General features: G+C 39.0%; 1 protein-coding gene across 2 annotated transcripts in view; it reads right to left on the reverse strand.

Annotated features, from left to right (window-relative positions):
- The window catches only part of RELN (reelin), a 250,801-nt gene that overhangs the window by 35,672 nt on the left and 188,857 nt on the right, over positions 1–26,272 (reverse strand). For both annotated transcript variants that reach the window (XM_015884323.3, XM_085513256.1), the window contains exons 26-41: positions 25,804–25,975; positions 25,238–25,438; positions 22,442–22,677; positions 20,502–20,659; positions 19,340–19,547; positions 14,496–14,572; positions 12,762–12,920; positions 11,254–11,442; positions 10,742–11,015; positions 9,516–9,656; positions 9,247–9,424; positions 7,662–7,746; positions 6,569–6,751; positions 5,081–5,252; positions 4,883–4,985; positions 2,130–2,359 (exon numbers count right to left, since the gene is read on the reverse strand). In XM_015884323.3, coding sequence (XP_015739809.2) covers positions 2,130–2,359; positions 4,883–4,985; positions 5,081–5,252; positions 6,569–6,751; positions 7,662–7,746; positions 9,247–9,424; positions 9,516–9,656; positions 10,742–11,015; positions 11,254–11,442; positions 12,762–12,920; positions 14,496–14,572; positions 19,340–19,547; positions 20,502–20,659; positions 22,442–22,677; positions 25,238–25,438; positions 25,804–25,975 — 2,766 coding nt within the window. The remainder of the gene's footprint in view (positions 1–2,129; positions 2,360–4,882; positions 4,986–5,080; positions 5,253–6,568; positions 6,752–7,661; positions 7,747–9,246; positions 9,425–9,515; positions 9,657–10,741; positions 11,016–11,253; positions 11,443–12,761; positions 12,921–14,495; positions 14,573–19,339; positions 19,548–20,501; positions 20,660–22,441; positions 22,678–25,237; positions 25,439–25,803; positions 25,976–26,272) is intronic.

The raw sequence follows: 26,272 nt of genomic DNA on the forward strand, positions 1-26,272 counted from the left end.
GAGCCATGGTTGGTATTTTTTCTTGTTACTCTGGTGGATTTTGGTAGAGAAAACTCCTCTTCAGCCCTCTAGCCCAAGAATTTAATGGCGTTAGGTGCTCCATGGATGCTGAGTTCAGCTGATTATCAGCAACTGATTTCAGATGGCTGGTCGCTCTTCAAGAAGGAAGTTTTAAAGGCTCAGGAGCAGGCTGGCCCTCTGAGATGCAAAATGAGCTGGTGGGGAAGAAGAGTGGTGTGGATGAATAGGGAGCTATTCTTGAGGCTCTGGGAGAAAAAGAGAATTTACCTCCTGTGGGAGAAGGGACAGGCGACTCAGAAAGAGTACAGAGAAGCTGTTAAGATGTGTAGAGAGAAAATCAGAAAGGTAAAAGCCCAGCTGGGAGTCAACCTGGCAGATAGGGTAAAAGCGCCGCCTGGGGGTAGCGAGGCCCTACAGAGGGATCTGGACAGGTTTGAGAGCTGGGATGAAGCCAATGGGATGAGGTTCAACAAGACCAAATGATGGGTCCTGCACTTTGGCCACAAAGACATTGAGGCCCTGGAACAGGTTCAAAGAAGAGCAACAAAGCTGGTGAAGGGTCTGGAGCACGGGCCTTATGAGGAGTGTCTGAGGGAGCTGGGATTGTTCAGTCTGGAGAAGAGGAGGCTCAGGGGAGACTTTGTAGCTCTCTATAACTTCCTGAAGGGAGGTAGTTGTGAGCTGGGGGTTGGCCCCTTCTCTTGTGTAACTGGTGATAGGACTAGAGTTGCAAGCTGCGCCAGGGGAGATTCAAGCTGAACATTAGGAAATACTACTCTGAAAGAGTGGTCAGGCAGTGGAATGGGCTGCCCAGGGAGGTAGTGGAGTCACTGACCCTGGATGTGCTCAAGGAACGTTTGGACATTGTGTTGAAGGACATGGTTTAGTGAGAACTATTGGTGATGGTTGGACTGGATGATCTTGTGGATCTTTTCCAACCTTGGTGATTCTGTGACCAATAAGGAAGGAATAGGAATACAGTCAGGCAAATGAGACAGAGAACTAAATCAAAATAACTGGAAAATGTACATGAGTTGGGAGTCTGTACTGTCAACACTCCCATTTGGAGGGTTGCATTGGTAACTGGGTAAAGGGTTGAATAAATCTAGGCTAAAAAAGAAAGATGGCTTAAGTGCTGCAAGAGATGTCTAACTATTCAATGTTTGAAATGTTAACTGTCATAAAATAGAATATTCAAGTTTAAAAATTAAACATTTTCTTCAATTATTAAATATCCAGGCTTTCCAAATTTGGTTCTTATCTCTTATATAGGTCTCATATTTTCAGAGGCATTTGTAAGGCCTCTTATTTAGTGAAAGAACCACTGCATGCAGTAGATTCATAAATACAGTCTCATAGTTGCATAGCTCATTTTCATTCATACATACTACAGTTTAATCCTTAACGATGTGATCTTTTAAACAAACTGTCTTGACGCTATAAGATAGTTTTCTCTGGAAAAAGTAAACAGTATTGTTATATAGTTTGAAAAGTTATGTATTAACAGTCCTTCTAGCACATATTAATTTTCCATGCTGTATACCTCTCATCATCCAACCTAGCTTGTCCCACAAACATAAAAGTACCTAAATGAGAGCAGCAGTTAATTAATTAGAATCACAGAACTTTGTGACTATAAGAAACCTTGAGTAGTAGGTAGGTCTGCTGTCCCTACACTGAAGTAGAATCTAGTTTGTACTAGCTTACCTTTTACTATATTTTCTAATGAATATCAGATTTCATGCAAATAAATAAATAACTAAATATATCCTTGAATTCAAATGTCTCATTCAGTAAAACCATTAAAGGAGCTTTAAAGCAGGTGAGTTTTTTACTATGCAATTCACTTCCATAAAAATGACACCAATCAGATATAAGGATAAATGGGAAATGCTAGCATTCAATATTAGCATTAGGCACAACATGTTCTTTGGAATTGGCTAAACTTTAACTGCCATTCAAGGCAAAAGTAGAGTAACTCTTGTCATTTGGTTTGCTTAATGCCACAGTTCTTATGGATCACTAATACCAGGAGAATACTTTGAATGGAAACCAGAAAATAACACAAACAAACATGCATGTGGGTGGCACAGATGCTAGACACTTACCCACAGAGGTGCAGTCTTCCAAAGTGAATGACCTCCCTTCTCCAACCCTGAGTTGTTCCTGTATAGTAAGTGCTGCTTGGGTGATGTTCAGTGGAGCACAGGGAGCTGAGGTGGCTGCTGCTGCTGTAGCACAAGGGCAGAAGGAGGTGCCAGGTTGCTCCCAGATCTCGTGAGAACTCCAGTTTTACTGGGTCAGCAGAAGAGCTGTCAGTGGTGCAGCCAATATTGATCTGGAGTTCAAGACATGAAATGCAGAAGATGAAATAAGACAGGCTGGGACAACTAATCACTCATCGTCTTAGTCAGCCTCGGGCATATGGTACTGTATATATTCAGCTCAGAAGGTGGTGGTTTAGGAATTAATTTAACAACTGTGATGACAAACTCAGGCCATGCATATAAACATATACTCTTGAACACTGTCCTACCTGCCCATGGGCATATTGCACTCTGGCTTTTTGTAAAATGAATGTGATAGGGAATTCTGAAATACTTCCACTAAAAAACCCACCAAAACTTAATTAGAGAAAATTCCAAAGGAGGAAAGTTGATAATGTGGTTGGAACAAATGCATCGGCTCATGCAGTTCTCTGTCAGGAAATGGAATTATCACACCACCAATAGAATATGCATTTTTAAAAACAGAAATATTAAACCAAAATGTGCAAATGTAAACTTCTGTTCAATTAGTGAGCTGCACTGCAGTCCTCCTTTATGTTACACTTCCAAAAAAAATGTTTATGTCAGAGAGATTATCCTCCAGGCTGTGGGCTTTTTCACTTCAATATGTTCCTTAGCTTACAATACTCACTACCTTTTCTGCTCATGTTTAGCAGCATTGCCGAAGGAGACAGCACTGGGAAGAGTATCATAGATGGGTTAGACGTAAATTGGGTGTCAGACCAAAACATAGTTTGGCAGCATCAAATATCTCAGGTGTTGGGTGTTGTGACAAGATTCCTGATGTCCAGAACAGTAAAATATAATACTAATACTGGTTGCCTGTAATAAATAACACGTTTTATGCAGAATTTGAGAACTTTTAAGACAATTTTATTGCATGCCGTTACTGCGAAGGTCTGCTTTTCTTTCATGATGATATTAACATGTTTGTTTCTGTTTCAGATTGCTTTTATAAAGGAAGAATTAGTTCCCTTGCAGGATGGCTATGTCATACCAGGAAAATGTACTATATATACCATCCAATAAATAAAAAACTATTGCAGCTGAAATACAAAGCCTATGAAACGTTTTGTACCTTTATACATCTTTGCAGTAGAAAATAGGTATCTTTTTAATATACTGCTCCAGAACAAAAATGTTTTTCTAAAGCCTAGGAATACTCAGAACTGTGCACTAATGTTGAAAATATCTATCCTACACTGAATATCCCTTGTCACTCTTCAGCAAAATTGAGAGGCATCAACCTACATTTGACTAGAAGATTTGTCTACTCATCTGGAAGCTCAGAGACGTGCTTGACCCAATATAGTTTTTGACTCTTGAGACACAGAAAAAAACTCTATTGCATTATGCATAGCTTCTTCATTTACTCTGATGTCCTCAAAAACGTGAGCTAAAGTCATTTAAATTTCTTAAAACATTGTTCTTATCACATATGGAAGTATGCAGGGAGATTTGATGAAGTTAATGCTCTGAAGACTTATGAATATCTTAAACTGACCTCAAACATTTTTGTTCTACAGGCAGTAATCTATATTTTAAAACAGAAAATGGTTTGCCTTCAATAATTTATGAATTAGTTGCATGACAAACTGAAGCATGCATGAGTACACAGCTAAACCAAGTTTTCTTGGATAACCACTAGTATCATTACAGTAATTGTTTTTAAACCAGTATAATTTGATGTTTAATGCTACAGCATGCTATGTCTTTGTTGAAATCAGCTTCATAATTATGACATGGTGATTTACAAGAAAGATTATTTTACAATATCTTAATGACAATATAATGATGTCCCTAAACAAGTACAGGATAGGCTAAAAGGGTACTTCTATCAGTATCTGTTCTAACAAATGCATAGTTTAGATTTTAGGATAAACCAGAAACACAGTTTTAGACTATGTGTTGTTGTTGGATGTTCTGGTTTCTAATGGCTTGATGGGAAGCACAAAAAATGTGCTCCTTATTCATGACACTTAGATTACTTCCTAGGATGTTATGAATTCACACTGTTGTGGCAAAGAACAGCTTCCACGGGAGCTTCAATGAAAGCACAGAGGGAAGCAAAAGGAAAGTTGAGGCTTGGCTTTCTGACAGAGTACAGCCAGCACAGAAAAGCCAGCCTGTAAGAAAATAATTTCTAGTGACAGACATAAAGTTGTAGCTCTCCGCTGGGTCAGATCATGGAAATACTACAACTACACTTATCCTGAGCAGGTTGTGAAGTGACAATCTACACCTTCACTGTACTGCGGTGCTCATCATCTTGTCTACCAGTGGGGAATTTCCAGCATGTAGTATGTGTTATGTTAACAGTGCAAGTATATATGCATGGACAAAATAATAATTAGATAAGAAAACAGGAGACTTTGAGGCAGAAATTTCCCTCTGTGATAAATTTTTGTGATACATCTACAAGAGGGAAAGTAATATCAAAGCATTTACAAAGAAAATTAGAGAGACATCTCTGCTTCGTAATCATAATAGCTGGACAAATACACCAAAGAGCTGAGCCTGGACAACCAGAATTCCTAGACTAAAATGCAAAGTAACTTTATGAGGACAAGTACCTCAAATTGGATTATAGTGTTTTCATTTACACTCAGATCCCTTGTTGTAATGGAGTGTTCTCCAACTTCATTTGAAACAAATACCATAGCTGAATCTTCCTCCCTGTGAAACAAGAAGAAAGGAATATCTTAGAATCAGTTTATTCCAGTCATTTTCTTTTTTCTTTTCCCCCTAATTTATTGCTGAGAGATGCTTACGGAGCTCCCTTAGATGAATATGGGCAATAAAGCCCAATGTTTCCCCCAGGATAGAAAAACCAGTTGTCCTCTTTGGGACCAAAGTCAAAGGTATCCAGAAGTATAATAGGATTCTTCAGATTATTTCCATCAATAATGAAATCATCTATAATCCAGATTTCTTCTTTTTTGCCTACAAAGAAAAGGAGAACACTTCCATTAAAACTTAATAAAATTACTACTAAAAAGTAGATTAATAGCCTGTATTTATGAAATAAATTGAAAATAAAGGTGCTAAAGGAGAGACTTCATATGTAGTCTTTCCGTAGTCCCCATACTGCTCAACCAAATTAAACTTTATTCCTCTAAAATTTATAGAAGTCTCAACTAACTGAAGGCTGAAAAAACTATGTTGAGTCAATCTTCTGCTGAAATCACATTTGCTTTGAAATCATAGCATCAGCGTCATCACCTAAATGAGCCATGTTTGGCAGCCAAGAGCTCTTTGAGAGAGGAAAACTCCAATTGACCTTTTTTCAAATGGATCATGAATTTGAATGTGTTACAGAACTGGTGCTTTCAAACTGGAGTGGAATGATTGGATGCCAGATCTTTTGTGGCACTGTATTTTTTTGGTGTTTTTTCTTTTCTTTTCTTTCTTTTTTTTTTTTTTTCAATCTGTCTAAAAATCATTGTGCTGCTCAGAGAAAGTTAAAGGTCTTCTTTTAAATGAAAATCCTTTTTACAAGAAAAAATTAGTTAAAAGTTTCAGGTAAGACCATTGGAAACATGAACTGGAACTGGATTCTCAGGCCTAGATTTCAATTTGCTTGTTAGAGCTGCACTAGGCATTTGCCTGAGTGGCATAAATAATTTCTCTATCACCAGGTCTGAATGGTTGTTGGAATTCTTAACAGTCCTTAATGCCAGCTTCTGCTAAGAGATATTCAGAGGAACTGAGAGCAGAAGAGAGTTTTCTTCAGCTGGCACATGTCCTCTAATCAGGAGAAATTAGCTATGTTCCTCTTGTGGTTTTCTACAGTCCTTTACAATTTAATCCAAAGATTAACTGCTCGGTGCATTCTCTTTCTAAATGTGCTTTTAATGCCTAGTTAATTCCAAGCAAGGTAGGCCCAATTCCTGTTTACACTTGGGACACATTTTATAATTTGAGCACTGTAATGAAGCCTAAGTGTAAATGAAAATCAGGTGCATTAAAAATAATGAGAAGGACGTGTGAACGTTATTGCTGCTGCTTGACTTCCCAAGCCCTCCAGAACCAAAGCTGCACACCATCAAAGGTATTAGGTTAAGGCACTTCAACTTTAAAACATACAGAAGCTCTAGAAGTACTGTAAATATAATCTTTCGACAATTTTAACTGAAGTACTTGAAATATAAGACAACAAGATTTGAGAGTTTCTATTCTTTCTGAGTCCAAAAGTCCAGCCCATTACAGATATGAGCTTTGCAAGTAGATATGGTAACCCACAGGCATTGATTCCTTACCGTTGTTATAAGGTTGCCAGAGTCTGAAACGTGTTGCATTGCTTTGGGCTGTGTAGGGCAGAGGAACATTGATAAAGAGAACATCTGTAGTCTGTGTGAAGTAAAACTCATCTATCAGATGCCAAGTGATGCCACCATTGACAGAATATTGCAGTAGAATAGAATGAGACCTCTCAGGGGTACCTGGAATGAGAAGGACATATATTTATGTTAATTAGAATCATAGAAACACAGAATCACTAAGGTTGGAAAAGACCTCCAAGATCATCTAGTCCAAATATCCACCTACCACCAATATTTCCTCACAAAACCATGTTCCTTATTAGAACATCTAAATGTTTTTTGAACACCTCCAGGTACGACTCAACCACATCCCTGGGCAGCCTGTTCCAGTGTCTCACCGCTCTTTTATATAATAAATTTTTCCCAATATCCAACCTGAACCCTCCTTGGCACAACTTAGGGCCAGTCCTTCTCGTCCTCTTGCTAGTTATCAGGGAGAAGAGGTTGAACCCCACCTCGCCGCAGTCTCCTTTCAGGCAGTTGTAGAGAGCTTCCTCTTCCAGATTGAACAATCCCAGTTCTCTCAGCCGCTCCTTATAAGAGTTGTGCTCCAGACCCCCCGCAGCTCTGTTGCCCTTTTCTAGACATGTTCCTGAGCCTCGGTGCCTTTCTTGTAGTGAGGGGCCCAAAACTTAACACACTACTCAATTTGCAGCCTCACCATTGCTGACTACACAAGGACAGTCACTTTGCCGATCCTGCTGACAACACTTTCTTATACAAGCCAAGATGCTTCTGGCCTTCTTGGCCACCTGGACTCATGTTTAGCCTGGCACTGCTGTGGTAGAAGTTCAGGACCTGGCATTTTGTCTTGTTGAACTTCATCCCATTGGCCTCAGCTCAGTGATCCTGCCTGTCCAGATCTCTCTGTAGGGGGTTCCTATCCCCAGACTGAATGACGCTTCCTCTCAGATTGCTGTCATCTATAAACTAACTTTTTATTTGCTTGTTGCTCCAAGGTACCAGATATTATAATAAGCATCAGTACCACATCAACATTGGAAACAGAAGAGATCAACAGTGATCTTACCTTTGGCTATAAACTTAAATGAAAACTGGATGTACACAGTATTAGTGCAATCTAGATCTCTTGAAACCAGCATTCTCAGTCCCTCCTGCAAATACAGAATGCATAGTGTGAATCACAGTTCCCATCATCAAAGATTCTCCGCAGCTTACTGTTTTTTGGATGCTGTCTGTTATTGACTGTTGTGTCAGTGAAAGAAGTAGCTCTCTGTGCCTCATTTTCTCTCAGGCTACTAATGGTGATAGTGATAGCATCAGTATAATAATGGCAGGTGCTAGATAAGGGTCTGCAACCACCATAGGCACAGCTACGTGCTCAGGTACAGACACAGGTACAGCTCATTCAGCTCATGCTCTTAACCACCAGGATGTCTTCTGATCTGCAATCACTGTAGCTGACTTACTCAGACACTGAGTCATATAAACATTTTTTCATTATACTACACAGCAGCCAAGCACTCTAATTTCCAGGTAGTAAGTATCCTCTCTAGGAGGAGACTCTTTTCTGTACCTCAGAAAATATCTTTGTACAAATAACCTCTAGAGTTAAGGAGGGAGTGCTCTTTTTCCCTTAGTAAGGACAGGGAGCAGGTAGGATACGTCATAGTGACCCCTAAGGTCCTGTCCATCTCTACTGATGAGCTCAGTGTTTTATGGATCCTGGAGACAGACCTGATCCCTGTTCTGCAGAAATCTAGCAAACTCCACCTCACAGAGCTTCCCTCTTTCTCAGACCCCTTCCCCAGGGAACAACCTGCAGGAACAACCAATGCAAGTTTTAGACAATTCACATCCTCTGATTTGTGATTTAGAATAGCTAAAAAGGTTGAACTGGATTCTAGGTTTCATAAGGACATTTGTTAAAAGAAATAATTTCTACACCTGAAGTTTTTAAACTTTGCTTTTCAGGGCCACCCAAAATTACCGTGTCAAGTGAAAAATCTCACGTGGGAACTTAAAAGTTGTGTACTTATTTGAACAAAAGCCTTTCAAGGGTACAGATATTTCTCTGGTTTGCTGAAGAAGTGATAATTTCAGAAAACACAATATTTCCTGATTTTGGAGACCTTTTGTTAAAAAGAAAAAAACACAAAGAAAACTTCACAAAAAATATAGCTAAGTAAAACATATTCTAACTACACATTGACTACACAGTCTACAGTGAGTAATGTCATTCAGAATATTCAAAAGACAGTCAAATTATTTCAGGACAGAGACATTACTGATTGTAATGTGTACCGTATTTCCGTATCACTCACTTGGCCTCAAGAAACTCAACTGCACAGTTTCATTCTTTTCCTTCAGAAGGTAAGGAGGAATTTACAACATGAATAAAAGGTATAGTAAAAACAAAAAAACAAACAAACAAAAACAAAACAAAACAAAAAGCTCATAAAAACAACCTGGACAAACATTGTGCACATTTAGAGCAGAAAAACACAAGGAAAATGAATAGCAAATTCTAGCCTAAAGACTTTGAAATAAACTTTTGGGGGAAACAACAAAAAAATTTATTCTCTCTTCTTAACTCTATTGGTTTACAACTTTTCTTTCTTTTTTTTTTTTTCTCAATGTAATGAATCTCTGACCCCTTTAAAAATGAGAGCTGTTCCAGACTTGATTGTATCACCATTCAGGTTTCCCCTCTCAGCACCGTAGACCTCAGGCCAAAGGTCTGGATGCAAGTTACCATTGAAATCATCCTTCAGGACAGACGGCAGAGGAATGACAGGGACACAGTACGGACCACCAAAGCCTCTGTCACACCTAGCAACAAATTTGGAGGAAAAGGTATTATCCATCTGGCCTAAGTAAAACATATCTTTATATAAAGCATGTAAAGCAAGTCACTACTTACACACAGTGACCTGCATCACAGATGCCATGGCCTGAGCACATCCAAGGGCATCCTGTAGCCAACACCACATTATCAATAGCCCAAGAATCAACACCAGAAGCATAGTTGTATTGAATCCATCTGAACCGTGTTCTGGGAGAGCTAGAAAAAACAGAGTGAATGCATTTCAGGCTACAAAACGTTGCTCCATAAGGTGATAAATAATAAAGTCCTGTAGATTTCAGGAGAATAAAATCTTTTTAATAAGCACAACACTTTGCATTCAGATTTATAGCCTAGCTGAAATTCAAAGTTTCAATTTCTCAGGTGAGTTTTCAGTCAAAATTCCAGCAGATCTAAAGGAAGATGCCCAAGATCCTATGATTCTATGACTTTCTGTGGAGCTGACCCTAGACCACTGCATAGCAAAATATCCACTGACTTTTACAGGGTCAGGATATCTTTATATCTGTAAGATTCTTTGGAAGAAGATGAGGATGACCTTGAGGAATGAACTATGGGATTAGAAACTAAGATGTGAATCCTAGTCCCAATTTTTCTACTATGTGTCCATTTTAACCACTTTATTTTCTAGGTGGTGGAATTTACAATGCTGGGGAAAGACCTGTCAAGAATTATAGAAATACGCAGACTAGTGGTAAGTAAGATTATTGTCATCTGTTATTTCTGAACAAGCGCATGGTTTTAATCAGAAAGACGGATGCCAGCTTGTCTGCCGTGTTCATTTACAATGATGTGATTATATCACCAGGAGGCAGGCAGAACTCTGATTCTAGTTAAAAGTGTGAAGGTGGCACATCCAGTAACAAGCACTTTGACTTGCTGAATGCTCTGATTAATGTGCCTAAATCTTGAATGACAAATGACCCTATTACTTATGTGCAATAACAGAAAACACCTTTATATGAGAGGATGGGTAAATGCATTAATTCTTGTTTTTTACTGGATAGATGTTAGAAAAGCTTGGTTTAGCAATCTTGTTCTTGCTGCCATAGTATAGGGGCAAGACTTACAAATTCACTAATCCAAATTTGTTACTTACTAAGTTCCTGTATCTCACATTACATCTGATGAAATATTCTGAAGCTGAATTTAGAATTCTGATGGCGTGACAACACACATTTAATAATTTAAAAGACATGCAGAAAATTCCCAAGATGGCGGATGTTCACTCAAATTAGAACAGCAAACTCTGTATTCATGCTAAACTCCAGAACAGGACTCACTTGGTTATGGGTGGAAGATAAACTGTAATTCTCTTCCAGTTCTGGAACCTTTCTGAAGTGTAGATGGAGCTCTCAGTGTAGTGCTGACAGCCAATCGTTGGAGGCACACACTCCTCTGTCACCAAGTGCCAGTCTCTCCCATTGTTTAAAGAATACTGCAGGTGGATGCTATGAGAATTGCTGTATGGCTTGCTGCATCCCATGCTCAGCTCAAACTGCAGGAAAGTAGAGGCTGACACGTGAAAGTCCCAAGTTTCTGCATAACGAGGTTTTTCTGACAAAAGAGAGAACAAAATATATTCATATATATATAAAATTGTACGCTTTATGCATACGCTTCCAGTACTTTTGTTCAGATTTTTTATCTGCTTTTTCACCTTCTTTTCAGCTTCCCTGCCCTGCAGATAAGAATATATTCACATTTCTCTGCACCTCCCATGTTGTAAAACACAGCCCATACATAATTTATAAAATAAACACATACAAATTTATCAGTACTTGGTGACACATACCAATGTTTTCACTGAACACGAGAGCTGTATCCATAGATAGGCAGTCGATGTCTACCTGACCTCCTTGTATTCTGTACCAGCTTGCTTGTAAATCCACAGTTCCATCAAATTTATCCTGGAAGCCAGTCTGAGAGCTGTCATTCATCCCTATAAGCACATCATCCAAAGCCCACTGAGCTGAATATTTTCCTGTAAAAAGCAGAATGGGTGAGTTAGTGGAGTCATAGATAGTTCTGGGTTTTTTTAAGCCCACATCCTGCACTGACATAGTGAACTGTGGTCAGTCACATACTCCGACCAGTGTTAAACATGTTTAACACCTTTCTTAAGGAGGAACCTGGAGTCTGAATTATGTTTCTATTTCAGCTTCAGTGCCTTAATCATCACATACTGTCCTTGTGCCTGAATGAGACACTCCATGAGCCCTCAGACTGAAGATTTCCATTTTATGGGTCACAACTTTCCTGCCATTCCTCACAGTTAAATCAGAAAGGCCTCTGACTAGCTCCCCAAATACCCTTTGACTGGAAAAGGGTTGTGCACATGGGAAAATATTAAAAGCTCTTGATATAGGAGGATACAGGAGACAATCAAAGAGATGCTGTTCACCTTCTCCTTCCTGGAATCATCTTTCTGTCCTACAATCATAATCTTCAGCACATTTCTCCAGTCTTTCATCTCAATTCACCTTCCTACTAGCAAGCTGAAAATGTCATTTTACTGTACAGTCATTATTGTGCTCTTACAGAAGAAGAAGGAAGGAGCTTCTTGATAACTTGTGAGTTTACACTGACGTGCCAGGACTTTTGTCTTGCCACTGTGAGGAATACAGGTAATGAGTGATAGGGCCAAGCTCTGTACCATAATTACATGAATGTAAGATGTGTTCTTTTCTTCCCCTAAGGAACTGCTGCTAAAATACATTTTGCTATATGCCTGAGTAACACCTGCAGGGATCCAGAGCTCCTGCCTTTCACAGAGGTAAAAAATTTAATAAGGACACTTACAATTGTAATAATGTGCTGCAGTGCAAGGGAGGAGCTGTTGATACCAGTAAGCACCATGGCATTACTTTCATCTAAGTATGCAGGAAATACTTGAGTGGGCTTTGAAGGTACAAAAGATGACAGGAGGAGTCTGAGGGTGTGGAGATGTTAATTCAGGGAGATGGCAAGCCACCATGCAGGGAAGTTCAAGGTCAATTTACGCTTCTCCTCCCAAATTAGACAAAAAGTGAGAGAAAATGTGTAGGCCATTTTACATGCCAGGTCACTTTATACTCAGGTAAGTCCTCATATCTTAGCACTTTCAGGTGCTATAGAAGAAAATCATGTCTGTAGAATGACTGAGGAATGTCTAAATACGTGCTTACAGCATCCAAACTGTTCACCTCAGTTTATTTTCTGTAACCAGAGGTTTCTGCAGAACATGCCCACATTGAGAAGTACTGATGCTTCTGGGTTGGTAAAGGCACTTAATGAATAGTGTTGCAGGATGGTGTTGCATACCGTGTAGTGGCTGCCACCACCTGAAAGCTGTGGCAGAGGTTTTGGCCTCCCGTGGTAAGTCTATTGAAACAACCTGGGGTTCCAAGTACGACATGAAGTCCAGTTCTCTCAGTAAATGCCAGGTGATCCCATTATCATTTGTGTATTGAACGACGAGACCTGTAGTTAACATTAAGCAAGGCAGTTAGTCAAGCTGTGTGGAAAAGAGAGGGCAGCTCCTCAGGAGTTGCCAGCCCTCATCCAACGTACACCACTGATGCGACAGTGCCTTCCATTTTCATTTATCATTTCCTGGTCCAAAGGCATTTTGTGGACAAAGTCCTATTGTGAAGATGACATGGTCTCACCATCTGCCACATATAACATTGCTTGACTTCACCAAACCCAAAGGATAAAATCCCTAACTTAGTGAAGGGTCTGCAACTTCAGTGAAACTAATAGTTGCACCACAGAAACCACAGGAATAATATGACTTTCTTAATATTATCAGTATTCATTTATTATGGAGTATTCCCACCATTTATGTGGGACACTAAGTTGTAATTCTGATAGTTGTGCTCCCAATAAGGAGCACCACACAACGCCCAAAACATTCTTAAGAGCGATTTGTCTTAATATTTAGATAATTTAAGACAGTTTTCATATCTTACATGCAGCATAGTAAATACCAGCGCGTAGCAGAATTTTGAAGTCATTTATGAGCTCACTGCAGGGGACAGTGCAAGAAATAAGCACTTCTTATGGATATTTCACCTCTTGAAATTCTGGAGTGCTTTCAAATAACAGATTTTCTTGTGTCTTATATACAACTTAGAGAAGAATTATGACAGTTCTGAATTGGTATCAATATAAATGCCATGCACCAAGAAACAGTCCACTGATGTTAAATGGTTTATACTGAGAGGAAAACAAAGTGACATATCTACTAAACACCACTGATCGTTCTTCATGCAACTAGACCCCCTTACTGCTCCCGAATCTCTGCTAATTCCTCCCAAATCCAGATATCAGTCCTGTCTCCATCACAGCAATTCTATGATTGAGGGTAAAATAAGAGAGGATGCAGCTGGAAGAGATCAGCTTCTTCATACTAAAATTCTCAGCTGCAGATTTATAATTTTGAGCATCAGGTGAATTATGCACAAGAATGGTTTGAAAGGCAATTTTTATCAGACCCTCTGATGGAGATGAAAAGATGAAGAAAAATTTCAGGCACGTGGCTCTTCAAGCCAGAAACTGAAGCTGCAAAATTTATACTGAAATTGAAATGTATTCATTCTCCACAATGAACACATTTCATTTCATACTTACTTTCTTCATACATACTCTGTTTCTTCATACATCTCTTCACACGTATTTCATTTCATACACACTTCTTTCTTACCTGAAGACTTGTGTACTTGTGAATTTACCTGTTTTCCAACATTATCAAATAGTTTAATAAAAGTGATTACACCTATTCTTGTCAATCTTTCTTAAACCAACGGAGATCCCAAAGAGCTATAGCTATTGATAAAACCATTGGGTATGTTGAAAATAAATACAAATGCAAATATGGGTTAAAAGCAAATTATTATTATTACACTTTAAAATTCAAAGTTGACTTACTGTTTATGAAAAATGACAAGCTAATCAAATGAAACAATCATTTTGTTTTGTAAAGGCAGTAAAATGTGAAATCACTATAGAAGACTCTAGATACAAAACGTTTACTATAAGGAAAAGAAGCTTTACCTTCATTCCTGGATCTTGGTCTATTGCAGGAATTGCCAGTAGCCTTGCTTCCAATTTGTACATAGAATTGAACCAGCCTGTTAAAAAATATCAGCGTAGAAGAGAAATGCAATCATCAACTGATAGAACTTTTTCCATGCCCCTGATTTTTCTCAAAGCCATTTTCTAAAATCCTTCTAAAGCTGCAACATCCCTTGAGACAGTGTCATTGGTCATTCCTAAAAACAATGATTAACCCATCCTTGTGCTCCAAAATCTTATCAATTTTACCACAGTCTGCAATGATGCCTTACTACACTTGCTGAATTGTTACTTTTAATTGTGACTCAGTGGTGTCAGAGTAGTTCACATTTTTCTCTTAGATGTGCACTGTTTTGCTAATAAAACCAATTTCTGTTGATTAATGTCCTGTTGCTAACTCATCAAATTTCACTATGTTTCTCTGACCTTCGTCTGAGTCATGTCTGGTCATAATGAATGTAAAGAGCATTGAGATGACCAAGAAAGCCACCACCCTTTCACTTCTTTTCTTCATGGGTTATCTGCGATGCATACCTGAAGGAGGGTCAGAATTGAGCAGAGATTCTGGAATCATCTCCACCTTGAGCTTTTACACACTGAAAGTTGGCAATGCCATTCTCCTTCCTGTTTCCTAGCCAGTTTTTGACTTGTACTGATGCCTGCCTGCCGTGTTATGGTAGTACTCACTGATGTTTTTGAGAAGCAATTGCTTGTCTCTTGTGCTGGGGGGTGTCTTTGTGGAGCACATGGGGAGATGTGGGCTTACTGCCAAGCAGAAGCTTGAGGAAGAGAAGAATATGAACTGAAACTAGGTTTTGTTAATTCCACTACTTGCAGATGGCTTCTTCATTTTCAGTACTAGTTTTCAAGGTGGATTTATGGCTCTGTGTGAAAAAACGAGGCTTGAATTGTCACTCAGAAAATTCCTCACAAGGAAAACTCTTTTCTCTTTAGAGTATTTGGATCTGATTTGTATTGACATCAGTAAAACCACAGACAGACCACAGGACTACAGAGCCAGTGACGCGCAACTATGATTCCAATTTCTATCTCTCACCACTATGTATACATTTCTACAACCCTTTTCTGATTCTAAAGTCAAACACATTGCAGTTCTGTTACTGAGATTGGTGCTTCTTATGTTAGATGTTTCATATATCCACAGGGACAAAACAAGCCAGAATTTACTCATCAGTCTCATTCTTAATATAACTCCATAACTCAAGAACAGAATAGTTCACAGTGTTACACTGCTAAGCCAGTGTCTCTGTGTTTTCTGCAGCTTTACTGTCTGAGACAGCATTCAGGTCATAAAATAGTAGGATGTGGTCTCAGAGCTTGAAAATGTTTTTTTTCCATGATGAAAAAAAAAGTCTTCTTTCTGCAGAAGTGTGAATCAGTTCATCTGATCTGGTAGATTTTGACCCAAAACAGCTCTCTGAAATGGTTGCATGGTCATTAGCAACAGAGCCTGTAATGCAGGTGGAAGCCAAGTCAGCTAACAAGCAAGATGTTGCTGTTTGGAAAAATATATACTGCACAGTTTTCTTTGAGCTGCCAGGTAGGCAGTGTGTGTGATTGCTCTCACTGAATAGATAGTGAAGAGAAAAGGCCATCAAAATGGGAGGCATCTCTAATCAAAATCCAACCAGGTATTGTACTGTCAGTCAAGAGGATGGCAATATTGCTGGCAAAATTGTGCCTTTAGTGCACTGGGCCATGCAAAAGGGAAGGAGAGACTTGGATTTCTGAAGCTTGGTGCAGAAAATATTTTGGGCAAAATGACAGCCTTCTCTTAGCACTATGGGACGTTATGTTTGTTATAAAAAGTGTAATCAATTACATAAGGAATAAGATGATAGGGCACATAATGCTTCAGAATATGATAGCGCAGTGTACGCACAGAGTGCACGCTAATGGCCACTAGTTTTGGGGACTCAGTTTTAGATTACAAGTTCTTAGCTTTAAAGCTGAGTTTAGCATTGATCTTCTAGGTTGCTCCTTTAACAGTACCACCAAGAGCTGACAAATCTTGACCCCCCTGGAGAAGAGTAAACCAGGAGCACTGTGCCCTGGTGTTCTCTGCTCCATTAGGAATATAAGGGTGAGAAGGAAAAGGTCTTAATATTTCCTACAAAAATGAATCAGAATTATTTATGTTCTTTACATAAAAATTATCCAAGGCAAATAAAAAGCTGCAACTGAAACAGAATGATACAAACACAAAAAATGTGGGAGTGCAGGAATTCAGAATGAAAGAAGAAATTTAATGTCTTGCAACATTTTCCAATTTTTATTTTATTTTATTTTTTGCTATTCCATACGTGATTTTATGACACAAGGACTTAAAAGGTCTGGGAAAACATTATTAACTTCAAAAATAAGCAGCTTAAATATCTACTGAAGGAGTTTCAGCACTCCTATTCACAATCTTCAATCCACATATCTAACAGTATGTCATATTTTTCTCCTGTTTACTCAGTAACCAAACCACCCCTAGCCAAAAAACCTACTCACAAGTAAAATGTAACTCTGCATGGGCTAAGATGACCCCTAATAATATAACCTAATTCTATGCAAGGCTTTATTGAATGAAAAAAAAAAAAAAAAAAAAAAAGAAAAAGAAAAACCCAAAAGGGAAAAAGTACTTCACTCTAATCTCCTCTTTCAAGTGACATTAATTTTAGCTCCAATAACAGAAAGCATTTCTAGGCTGGAGTATGATTTTCTTTTAGGATATGGGCTTTTCAGTTAACCCCTCACATTCTGACAAACGTAGTCTGCTCTTGCTTCTAGGAGAAATTATCCAGATAATGTTACAGACAGCCTCAAACATTAAAGTGGGACTCACGTTTTCTTAACAAGGTGTCTAAAGGCTGGATATCGATGCCTTACATGACCATCCCATTATTCCCTTATAAGTAAGGAAAAATACAAACTTGCAGAATACAAAGCAGTGGCCTTTGCTGGATGCTATTTTGGGATTAACTCCATTACTCTTTTGAAGTAGTTATTTATCCCTTTTGAGTATGTAAGAAGTATGGGGTAATTGCAGTAATCTAAAGTACCTATGTTCTGGATGATGTACATGAGGTGGATCCTACTCTTGAGAGCTTGTGCTCAAGAAAACTGAGAAAAAATTGACAAAATCACATTTGTCCCATTTGTGCTTGAGATGATTTTTCTCCCTAGCAAACAGCTCAGGGATGCATCTACAAATTTCAATTGCTGAAGGAAATTAGCCTATTCACTGTGATACTTACTGAAAGGATCAGCATTGGTTTCATTTGCTAAAACAACCAGTCTTAGCAGTAGAGAAGCTCAGTCATTGAGCTTCTGAGCACACTGAGTATATGCTCAGAAGGGGGATCTTAGTTTCTTTCATCAGGAGGTGTATCTCTGGTCCTTTAGGCCCTGGGGGCAGTTTTGATACCCTGTCTGGCCCTAGATGTGCTTGTGCAAAATGGAAATGGTCTGAAGGAAGTCCAGAAAAAGCATCACTCAGTATTGTACTTTTGCTGGTGTTTTAAGTAGTTCAAACTCTATAAAAATGCAAATCTATTAATAAAAATAACTGGCGTTGAAAATGATTTCAAAGTAATCTGAAAGCTAAAGAAAATACTTTTCTTTGTACAACAGCTTTCTCCAGGGATGAAGGAATAACCCCAAACCATCATGTGAACATAGACTTCTCGATGGCATAGTTACTTTAGAATGACACTTTGCAGTACTAATAACATGAGAGTTAAAAGGACGGTGGAACAGAAAATGTGTTCAGTTCTTTCCAGAGTTTAAACACAAACATACGCTTGTCAAAAGTGTATTTGTCAAACAATAAATTACTTTAATTATTAAGCAATTTTTATATAAGAGAATCAAATATTTGTCAGAGAAGACTTTTTCAGTCAGGCAGGAAGAAGAAGAAAAGCAGCAGCTGCTGTGTAACGTTGTGCTGGAGAGCAGCCAAGGATGCCCTGTGAGCCACAGCACCCATCCTGCCCTAAGCAGCCCTGCTTGGCTGAGCTGAAGAGGGGGAATACTAATTTGTGTCCACGCTGAATGTTTCCACAAATAATGTAATGCAATAAAATCACCGCATCACTTGCTCTTGGAGCAGGATTTGACAGGGGACATATGTTTTACTAAACTAATGGATATAATTGTGGGGTGGCCAAGGTTTGAGATGCATGATCCTTCATGAGACTGGACAAAGGAGCAGCAAACTCCAGGATAAATAATGGTTAGAAATAATTGTCCTTAGTTTATCCTAATTACATGAATCAATTAGACAATTTGAGAGAGAGAGGATAATTACTACCAGTGGAACAGGATTCAGCGATAGCACAGAGAGAGGTGAAAGCCTGTCAGCCTCTTGACTGCACAGAAACAATTCATATTTCGGTTTTTTTACACTTCTTACAAGTGGACTAATTCACATCTGGCAAGTAAACAACAGCTCATTTGCTCCACTATCAGCATGTTGCAATTCAATGCAGCCAGTGGAAAGGGAATTTTTCTGTCCAGCTATTGACAGGCTCTCAGTTTTTGTGCAGTCTCAAGACCACATCTTCAGCTTGGTCATCTGGAATACACTGTAAGGCCTTTATCCTACAAAGATTAACACCGTACTGCTACTGCATTCTGTTTCTAACCCAAGTTTTCCCTTTCCAGAAAAGGAAGTACTAGCCCAGAATGAATGAAAATTAACTTATCAATCTGAGATTTCTTGTATGGATTGTGATTGCCAGAAAAATATTTCACACCTTGCCTATGCTTGTAATAGCAGAGATACACAAAGATGAGAAGCAGCACTGATGACTGACCTGATATTTGTGGTGTCCAGCGGAACAGTTCTTGCCTCCCTTTTGCCAGGTCCATTGAAGTACAGAGATTTTCCATCACTGAGCACACCACAGCCTGTTCCAACCTGACCTCCTGTTATCTTGTACCAGAGAGGGCTTAGCTTCCTCTCAAACCTGTCGAACATCTCGCTGTGGTTAGGCACATTAGGTACACAGGTCCCATGTGATGCTTAAAGAAAAAGAAATATACAGGAGATGCTTTGTTGAAACTGTGCTGAAGAGAGCAAAGGTCAGATACAGAAAACTGGCAGACAGTCCTATTGCACCCACACAAGAGAAAGTACTGTGCTTTTCCTTGAGAAAATGCCAAGAAGGGAGGATTGTACCTTTTCAAGCCCTCCATTTTTTTTTTTTTTTGGTAATAAATCCTCATCCTTTAAACTCTAAGATGGCTTATTTCACTGCGTAAAAAACACATGCCTTATACAGATAAGCCATTTTATGTAAACAGACAAATATAATTCTTAGAGTCCTTCCTAAATAAATTGAACAGATGATGTTAGCTTATTGCTTTGTTGGTATAGAGGGTTGCAAAGAGTGCAGTATGCAACTGACAGTGTCAATCTCTATTTTTTTTAATTTTTTTTTCACTAAGTATGTGTTTTTTGTGGTTTCTGTGTTTTGGATTTTTTTCCCCTCTTTTTTTCTTCCAGCAGAAAAGCCCCGGAAACCATAACTGAGCAGAATTTTTCACAGAAGGGCCTGTCAGAACATATGTTCCTTCCTGGTCCTATGCCATCTGATGGCCAGGGGACTCAGTAACAGAAGCAATTCATTTGAAGATGGTCCAAAGGTTTTTAAACAGACTTTTTACTTTAAAATATTTTATTTTGTTTTCTCTTCTACTGCTAGTCCCTTTCCATTCATACAGATGGCCATGTTCATAGTCTGTGGTTGCCAGAAACATCACCGATGTCTTCTGTCCTCAGCTGCTCTATTTTATCCGTACTGGACTCCTGTGCTAAATTTTATTCAACAGAAAGAAAATATTCTTGCTGGCAGCCCATGAAATTTATGTCAACATGTATTTTTCCAGAATACTGGAGAGGAAAAACATGATGCTAGACTTACAAACAGCAACACAGCCCGTGTTTACCATTGTCCTATCTAAAAAACATCTTACCTGTGTAGCCCAAGTCACAAAAACAGACCCCCGAGACGCAGTCCCCGTGACCACTGCAGTAATTGGGGCAAGGCTCAGAAATGTAAACGCCATCTAAACCAAAAGGAGGCACACTCTTGTGGGAGCTGCTCTCCTGGATCCAGCGGAATCGAGTCTTACTGCAAAGGGACAATAATGACATGGAATTACTATTCCCAGCTTTCAAACCTACTGCACACCTTTTGTGCTCACTGTTTAAGAGAAAAAAGAGTTTTTTTATTCTAAATTGCCTATGTGCAAATAAGATGCAGGTGGATGCATGGAAAATATTTCTGACATCCCATAGCTTGCGTGACTTCACTTATGCATATTTTTTCCACATTTTTTGGGATGTATTTTGACTTCCTCTATTTTTCTGGCCTGTATCCACTGGTGTGACGCAAAGAGCAGATTACACGGTTTTATCAGCAGAGTGGAAGATTAGATGTGACTCTGAAGACGACTTTCAGTACTCAGTTCAACCCAAACTGCTAATTACATTTTAAAGTCCCAGAAATACATTCCTTACAGTACTTATGAAAATAACTCAATAATGACAATGATGCAGCTCAAAGGAGTAAAAAAAACAACACCAAATAAACTAGATGTAGGAAAAATCATTTGCCATCTACAAAAATGTCACACAAAAGGTCCTAAAGAATATGTGGACAGAAATACAACGATATGCTTGGATGGCAACAGGAAAATCCTGAAAAACAGTGATCTAATCTTTAATCTCTGCAACTGAAACTGCTCCAGAGACTTCCATGAACCAACACGAAGTTACTACAGTTGTCCCACTCACTGTACCAGGAATTTGTTAGAGAAAAATCATTTTATGTGTGTTTCAGAGGGGTGAATTGGCTTGAAATTTGGTTGTCACTCCAATGGATTAACCAAGATCCTCCTTTCTGCTTCTCCTTCTGCTTTGCCTTACGTATAATATACCTATCACCTTAAAACAAAAACAAAAAACGAAACTTTTCACTGGGATTTGGTAGGTAAGGTGATCAGCGTGCTAAGTGTTTTGTACCAACAGATAAAATGGGATGCTCTCAAGATAACCATGATCTCCAAAATGAGCCAAAACGAATACAGTTTTCAACACGCTGGGCAACTCATCATACTCCCAGTACTTACATTTTTAATACATTACCATGATCTTCTAATTCCTGATCACGTTACAAAACATAATGCCAAACAGATTGCTGCTATTGATTCTGTACTGCTTGTTTTGGGGAAATCAAATCAGCTGGTGTCAGATCTGTGCAATTTGGCACCTGCTTTTATTGGCTAATTACTGGAGAAAAGACAAACTTGTTATGGTACATGCTGCTATTTCAGCTCCTTGCAGCAGAGGCACCAGCTCCTCTGCTACGCAATATGCTGCATTCTGAAACTCTGTGTTGGGACCTAGAGATGAGGAGATTGTGTCAGGAAGATGGACTGAAAACTTAGGGTACTATGTGAACTTATGCCCAGAGAGAGAGATGGACAGGAACCAGCAGGCACAGGGGGATGGCTGCAGCTGATGGTGCAGACAGCAAATCAAACCTTCTAGGGCCTTGCCCAGGATGGGCTGTAAAATTAACCCTGTTGAAATGGCTTATCTGATTCAAGTGACTATCACTCTCTTGTTTGTGTCTCTGACCTAACTGATATGCCTAAAGAAAGAGCACTATGATGAAGAGATTGAAGTCAAATGAACATATTGTAGTCTCTTGTAATTTAATTTTATACGTGTTTCTGAAACCTTTAAAATGGAAAGCTTCTCCCTGTTTTGGAGAGCACAATATATTTTTCCCAGACCTGCAGATTTTTAACACTGGTTTTAGTCACAGCTTGAGACTTTTTCCTAACATAGCCACAAAGGGCAGGCAGCTCATCCACCACTGGCATCACGAGCTCATATAGTACAGTACCTGGCTGCAAGAGACCTTGGGATAACAATAGTAATTCTCGTCCAGTCCTCAAAATCTCCTGTATGATACACAGTTGGCTCGCTCAGCTCACGGGAGCTCCCCTCACACCCTTTGGTGCCTGGAGATGCAGGATAGCAGCCTTCCTTCACAAGTGACCAGAAGAGCCCAGCATCATGTGAGTACTGAAGCAGAACAGGAGCAGAGCTGCTGTACTGGTTAGTGCAGCCAATATTCAGCTGCAAAAAAAGCAGAGTATCAGATGAGATGAACAAAACAACCCTGTGCTGTTATTTGCAGCTATTGACTGTGATTGGTTATTATTATAATTGGTTATTATTGGTTTTTAATTGCTGTTGGTTATTATCTTTGACTTTTCAGTTTGGAAGGCTTAGTTCTGAGCACTTCCTTTGCACCCTGCTGGCAAACAGTGACTGATGCTTAAAGTCTGAGTCCCACACATGTATGATATTTATCTCTAAAAATTACCACTGTCCCTTCATTTAAGTTGATGGGTTCAGTAAAACATGCAAAGAACACACTTTTCAAAGGTACTGTTCTGTTGCAGGCCGCAAAGAACAAACTCTAAAGGAAGATGGAGAAGAGCTGTGTCCTCTGAATCATACAATCATAAAATCATAAAGGTTGGAAAGATGACTAAATCAATATAGTCCAGCCATGAAGCCACCCCCAAAATGCCCAATAAACCATTTCCCTCAATTATACATCTCCATGTTTCTTGAACACATCCAGGGATGACGACTTCACCACCCTGCTGGACAGCCTGTGCCAGCGCCTCACCACTCTTTCTGAAAAGAATTTTTTCTTAAAATCCAATCTAAATCTCCCCTGGCACAAGTTAACACTATTACCTCTTATCCTATCCTCCAGTTACTTGGGAGAAAAGGCCAATTCCCACCTCACTACAACCTCCTTTCAGGGAATTACAGAAACAGCCCATTGCAGTACACCCCGATGTGACCAGAGGATCAGTCTGACTCTGAGGTATCCCTTGCCTCAGGGCTGCAACTCCTGACCACAGCTGAGTCATTTGCAGAATAATGTTTGTGAGAGCTGGCACTGCAGTTCTGGCCCCAGAAAAGAGCAAAATTGGATGCAGTAGAAATATAAAAATGTGAAATGAGATCATAACTAAGACAAAAATCAGCTTCTCATTTTATGTTTTCAGAAAAACATTAGTTTTGTTTTACTGCTGTAGAACAATCATAGAACAAAATGATTCCTGTAAAATGAGACATTTTTTGACAAACTACTGTCTCTGAGTTTATCAATGCAAAATTATTCCACGCATCTACTTAAAATGGAAATTTCACAAACTGAGGAAACATTTAACCATATGCTTAAAATTAAAGCATGCAAATAGGACTACACATTTCTGTGCTTTCCAAAGAAGAGAGGAGTATAAATTAAGGCCTTAAGTAATGGAAGAACTCCCTGTTTTCCAAAACACACTGTTGTTGTTTCGTATATTTACATTATGTTGCCAAGGGTTTCAGTGATGGAAGGTGCATGAAGTGTTTTTAAGCACTGCTTTTTTAGACTAAACAATTTTTGAATTGTTGTAGATCATAAAACCTGAAGAATGAAGACTTAAGTCACTGAAGTAACACATCCAGGCTGGATATGGATCTGGGCAGCCCAGTCTAGGGGTTGGTGACCCTGCCTGTGGCAGGGGGTTGAAACTAGATGTTCTTTGAGATCCTTTTCAACACAAGCCATTCTATGATTCTATGATAAGTAATGGGAAATGGTCCGGAAGCAAATAACATATTTTCCAAGCTAAACAGTATTTTTATATGGCAGTATTTTGGGTTTTAGACAAGTTTAAGGTATAAAACTATGAACAATATACTCATCCAGAAATTGTATTGCAGTCTCTCAGTTTGTATAGCATTTCATTAGAATAACATTTGGATTAAATGAGATTTTTTTGATAAATCCTATTACTTCTAACTAACTTCCGTGTTTACAGAAGTGTGGGAATTATATTTGAAAAGCTGCCTGTAAACATCAGATCTCCTTAATAATTCCACTTGTAAATTATTTAGTGTCTGTATCTGCCAATTATGTAAAGACCATGTATTTGTGGTGAGCTCATTAAAATTGCATTTCAACCAACCTCCAGAATACACCAATGGGATTTCACTATAAACTCAATAAAATTTTGATTAGAGTTTGGAAACAAGAGCTTGTGAAAGCAAGTACACTTTATTTGGAGCCCATATTCTGATGTACTTTCAGACCACTAAACTTCCTGTAAGCCCTGTAAATAAGAATGCTAATTGGAGTCTATATGTCTTGACAAAATAAAAGTAAATTATTTGGAAAAAAAAACCCACAACAACACACTGTAGTACAGAGGAGCTTGTAAATCCTTAAATAGCTTAATGTACAAAAAATGTACACAAACCACATTGGAGCTTCTGTAGTCGTGGAGCTCCAGATGAGACAGAGCCTTTTTCCCTTGCAAGGTACTTCCTACCATTTCCTAGTGCTGACTCAAATATACTGACAGTCACTTCAATCCACTTGTGAAACTAGTTAAAGAACATTAAGCCTTCAAAGTTTCTCCAGAGGAGGAAAAAACTCTCCTGCACCAAGGTTTTTCCAGCATCATATTTTATACTGTATGAATTCACACCTGTACTCTACACACCTTTCAAGACAGAATTATAATGTATTACCTTGTTTTCTATGGTGACACAACAGCATCTTGCAAGTACTGAATGAGTTTCACTGATACCCTATGATCTGGAGGAACTTATATTTAAGAAATACCTTGAACTGCAGAACATATCCAGGCTTCAGTGTTAAATCTCTAGTCACTGCAAATCGGTCTCCATCTGATTTACCAAAGAGCATGGCAGAGGGGGTGGCAGAGCAGAAACTTTCATTTTTGGTCATCCCTTCATTGGCCAGTATTAACCACACACTCAGTTGGTTCATAGGGTAATCGAATGCTGGCTTTTCATAAAAGTTCTGTTAGAAATGAAGAGAAAAGCAACACAAAGAAGTAGTACCTCCTTGCAGTGTGATTTCAGATGCTTTCAAAATTATGAGTTTTCCAATTTTGCCCTTTATATATTCTGTAATTGGCTCAAAATTGTAACTTTCAACTTTGTGAAGAGATGCATACATGCCCTGTTGTAAAAATGGGGAGTCCTATAGTGGTATGGTAAGAGCCAGGTTTGCACCATGTAGAGAGAGACACAGCTGCAAACATTACAAATGTTTAAGTATAACCCAATATTTTCAAAGAAAATCAAATTCAAGGAAATTTCTACCAACAGAGAAGATGAATCTCATTTTTACAGTGATGCCCACAGGCTGTTCTTGCTTATTACCTGTGGTAATGTGGGATTAACAACAGGAATTATGTGCTTCTGCTTCTCTGACAAAATGATGATGTCGTCGATGGCCCACTGATCGTACCCTTCTCCTGAAAACACAGGCTGCCACCACCGAAACCTGGTGCAAGGAGTCTTGGCTGCAGCTGGCAGCTCCAGATAGACAAACCTGAGAAGAGAAATTCAGTGGAATGCTAAGGAAACATCATAGAGAAATGGGAGATATATCGTTGAATATGATAAAGAGGCAGGAAAACCATTTCTCTTCCCAAGAAACTGTTAAGTACGATGGGCCTTGCTTTCCCAGAAATGTTTGAACATCTGCCTGCCCATGGGAAGTAGTGAATGAATTCCTTATTTTGCCTTGCTTGTCCATTTAGCTTTTACTTTGCATTTTGAATTGTTTTTTACCTCAACACATGAGTTTTCTCACTGTTACATTTCTGGTTCTCTCCCCCATCCCACT

The sequence above is a fragment of the Coturnix japonica genome, chromosome 1 (assembly GCF_054131305.1).
Source record: "Coturnix japonica strain WE chromosome 1, WE-NBRP24, whole genome shotgun sequence".
Taxonomy (NCBI): Eukaryota; Metazoa; Chordata; class Aves; order Galliformes; family Phasianidae; genus Coturnix; species Coturnix japonica.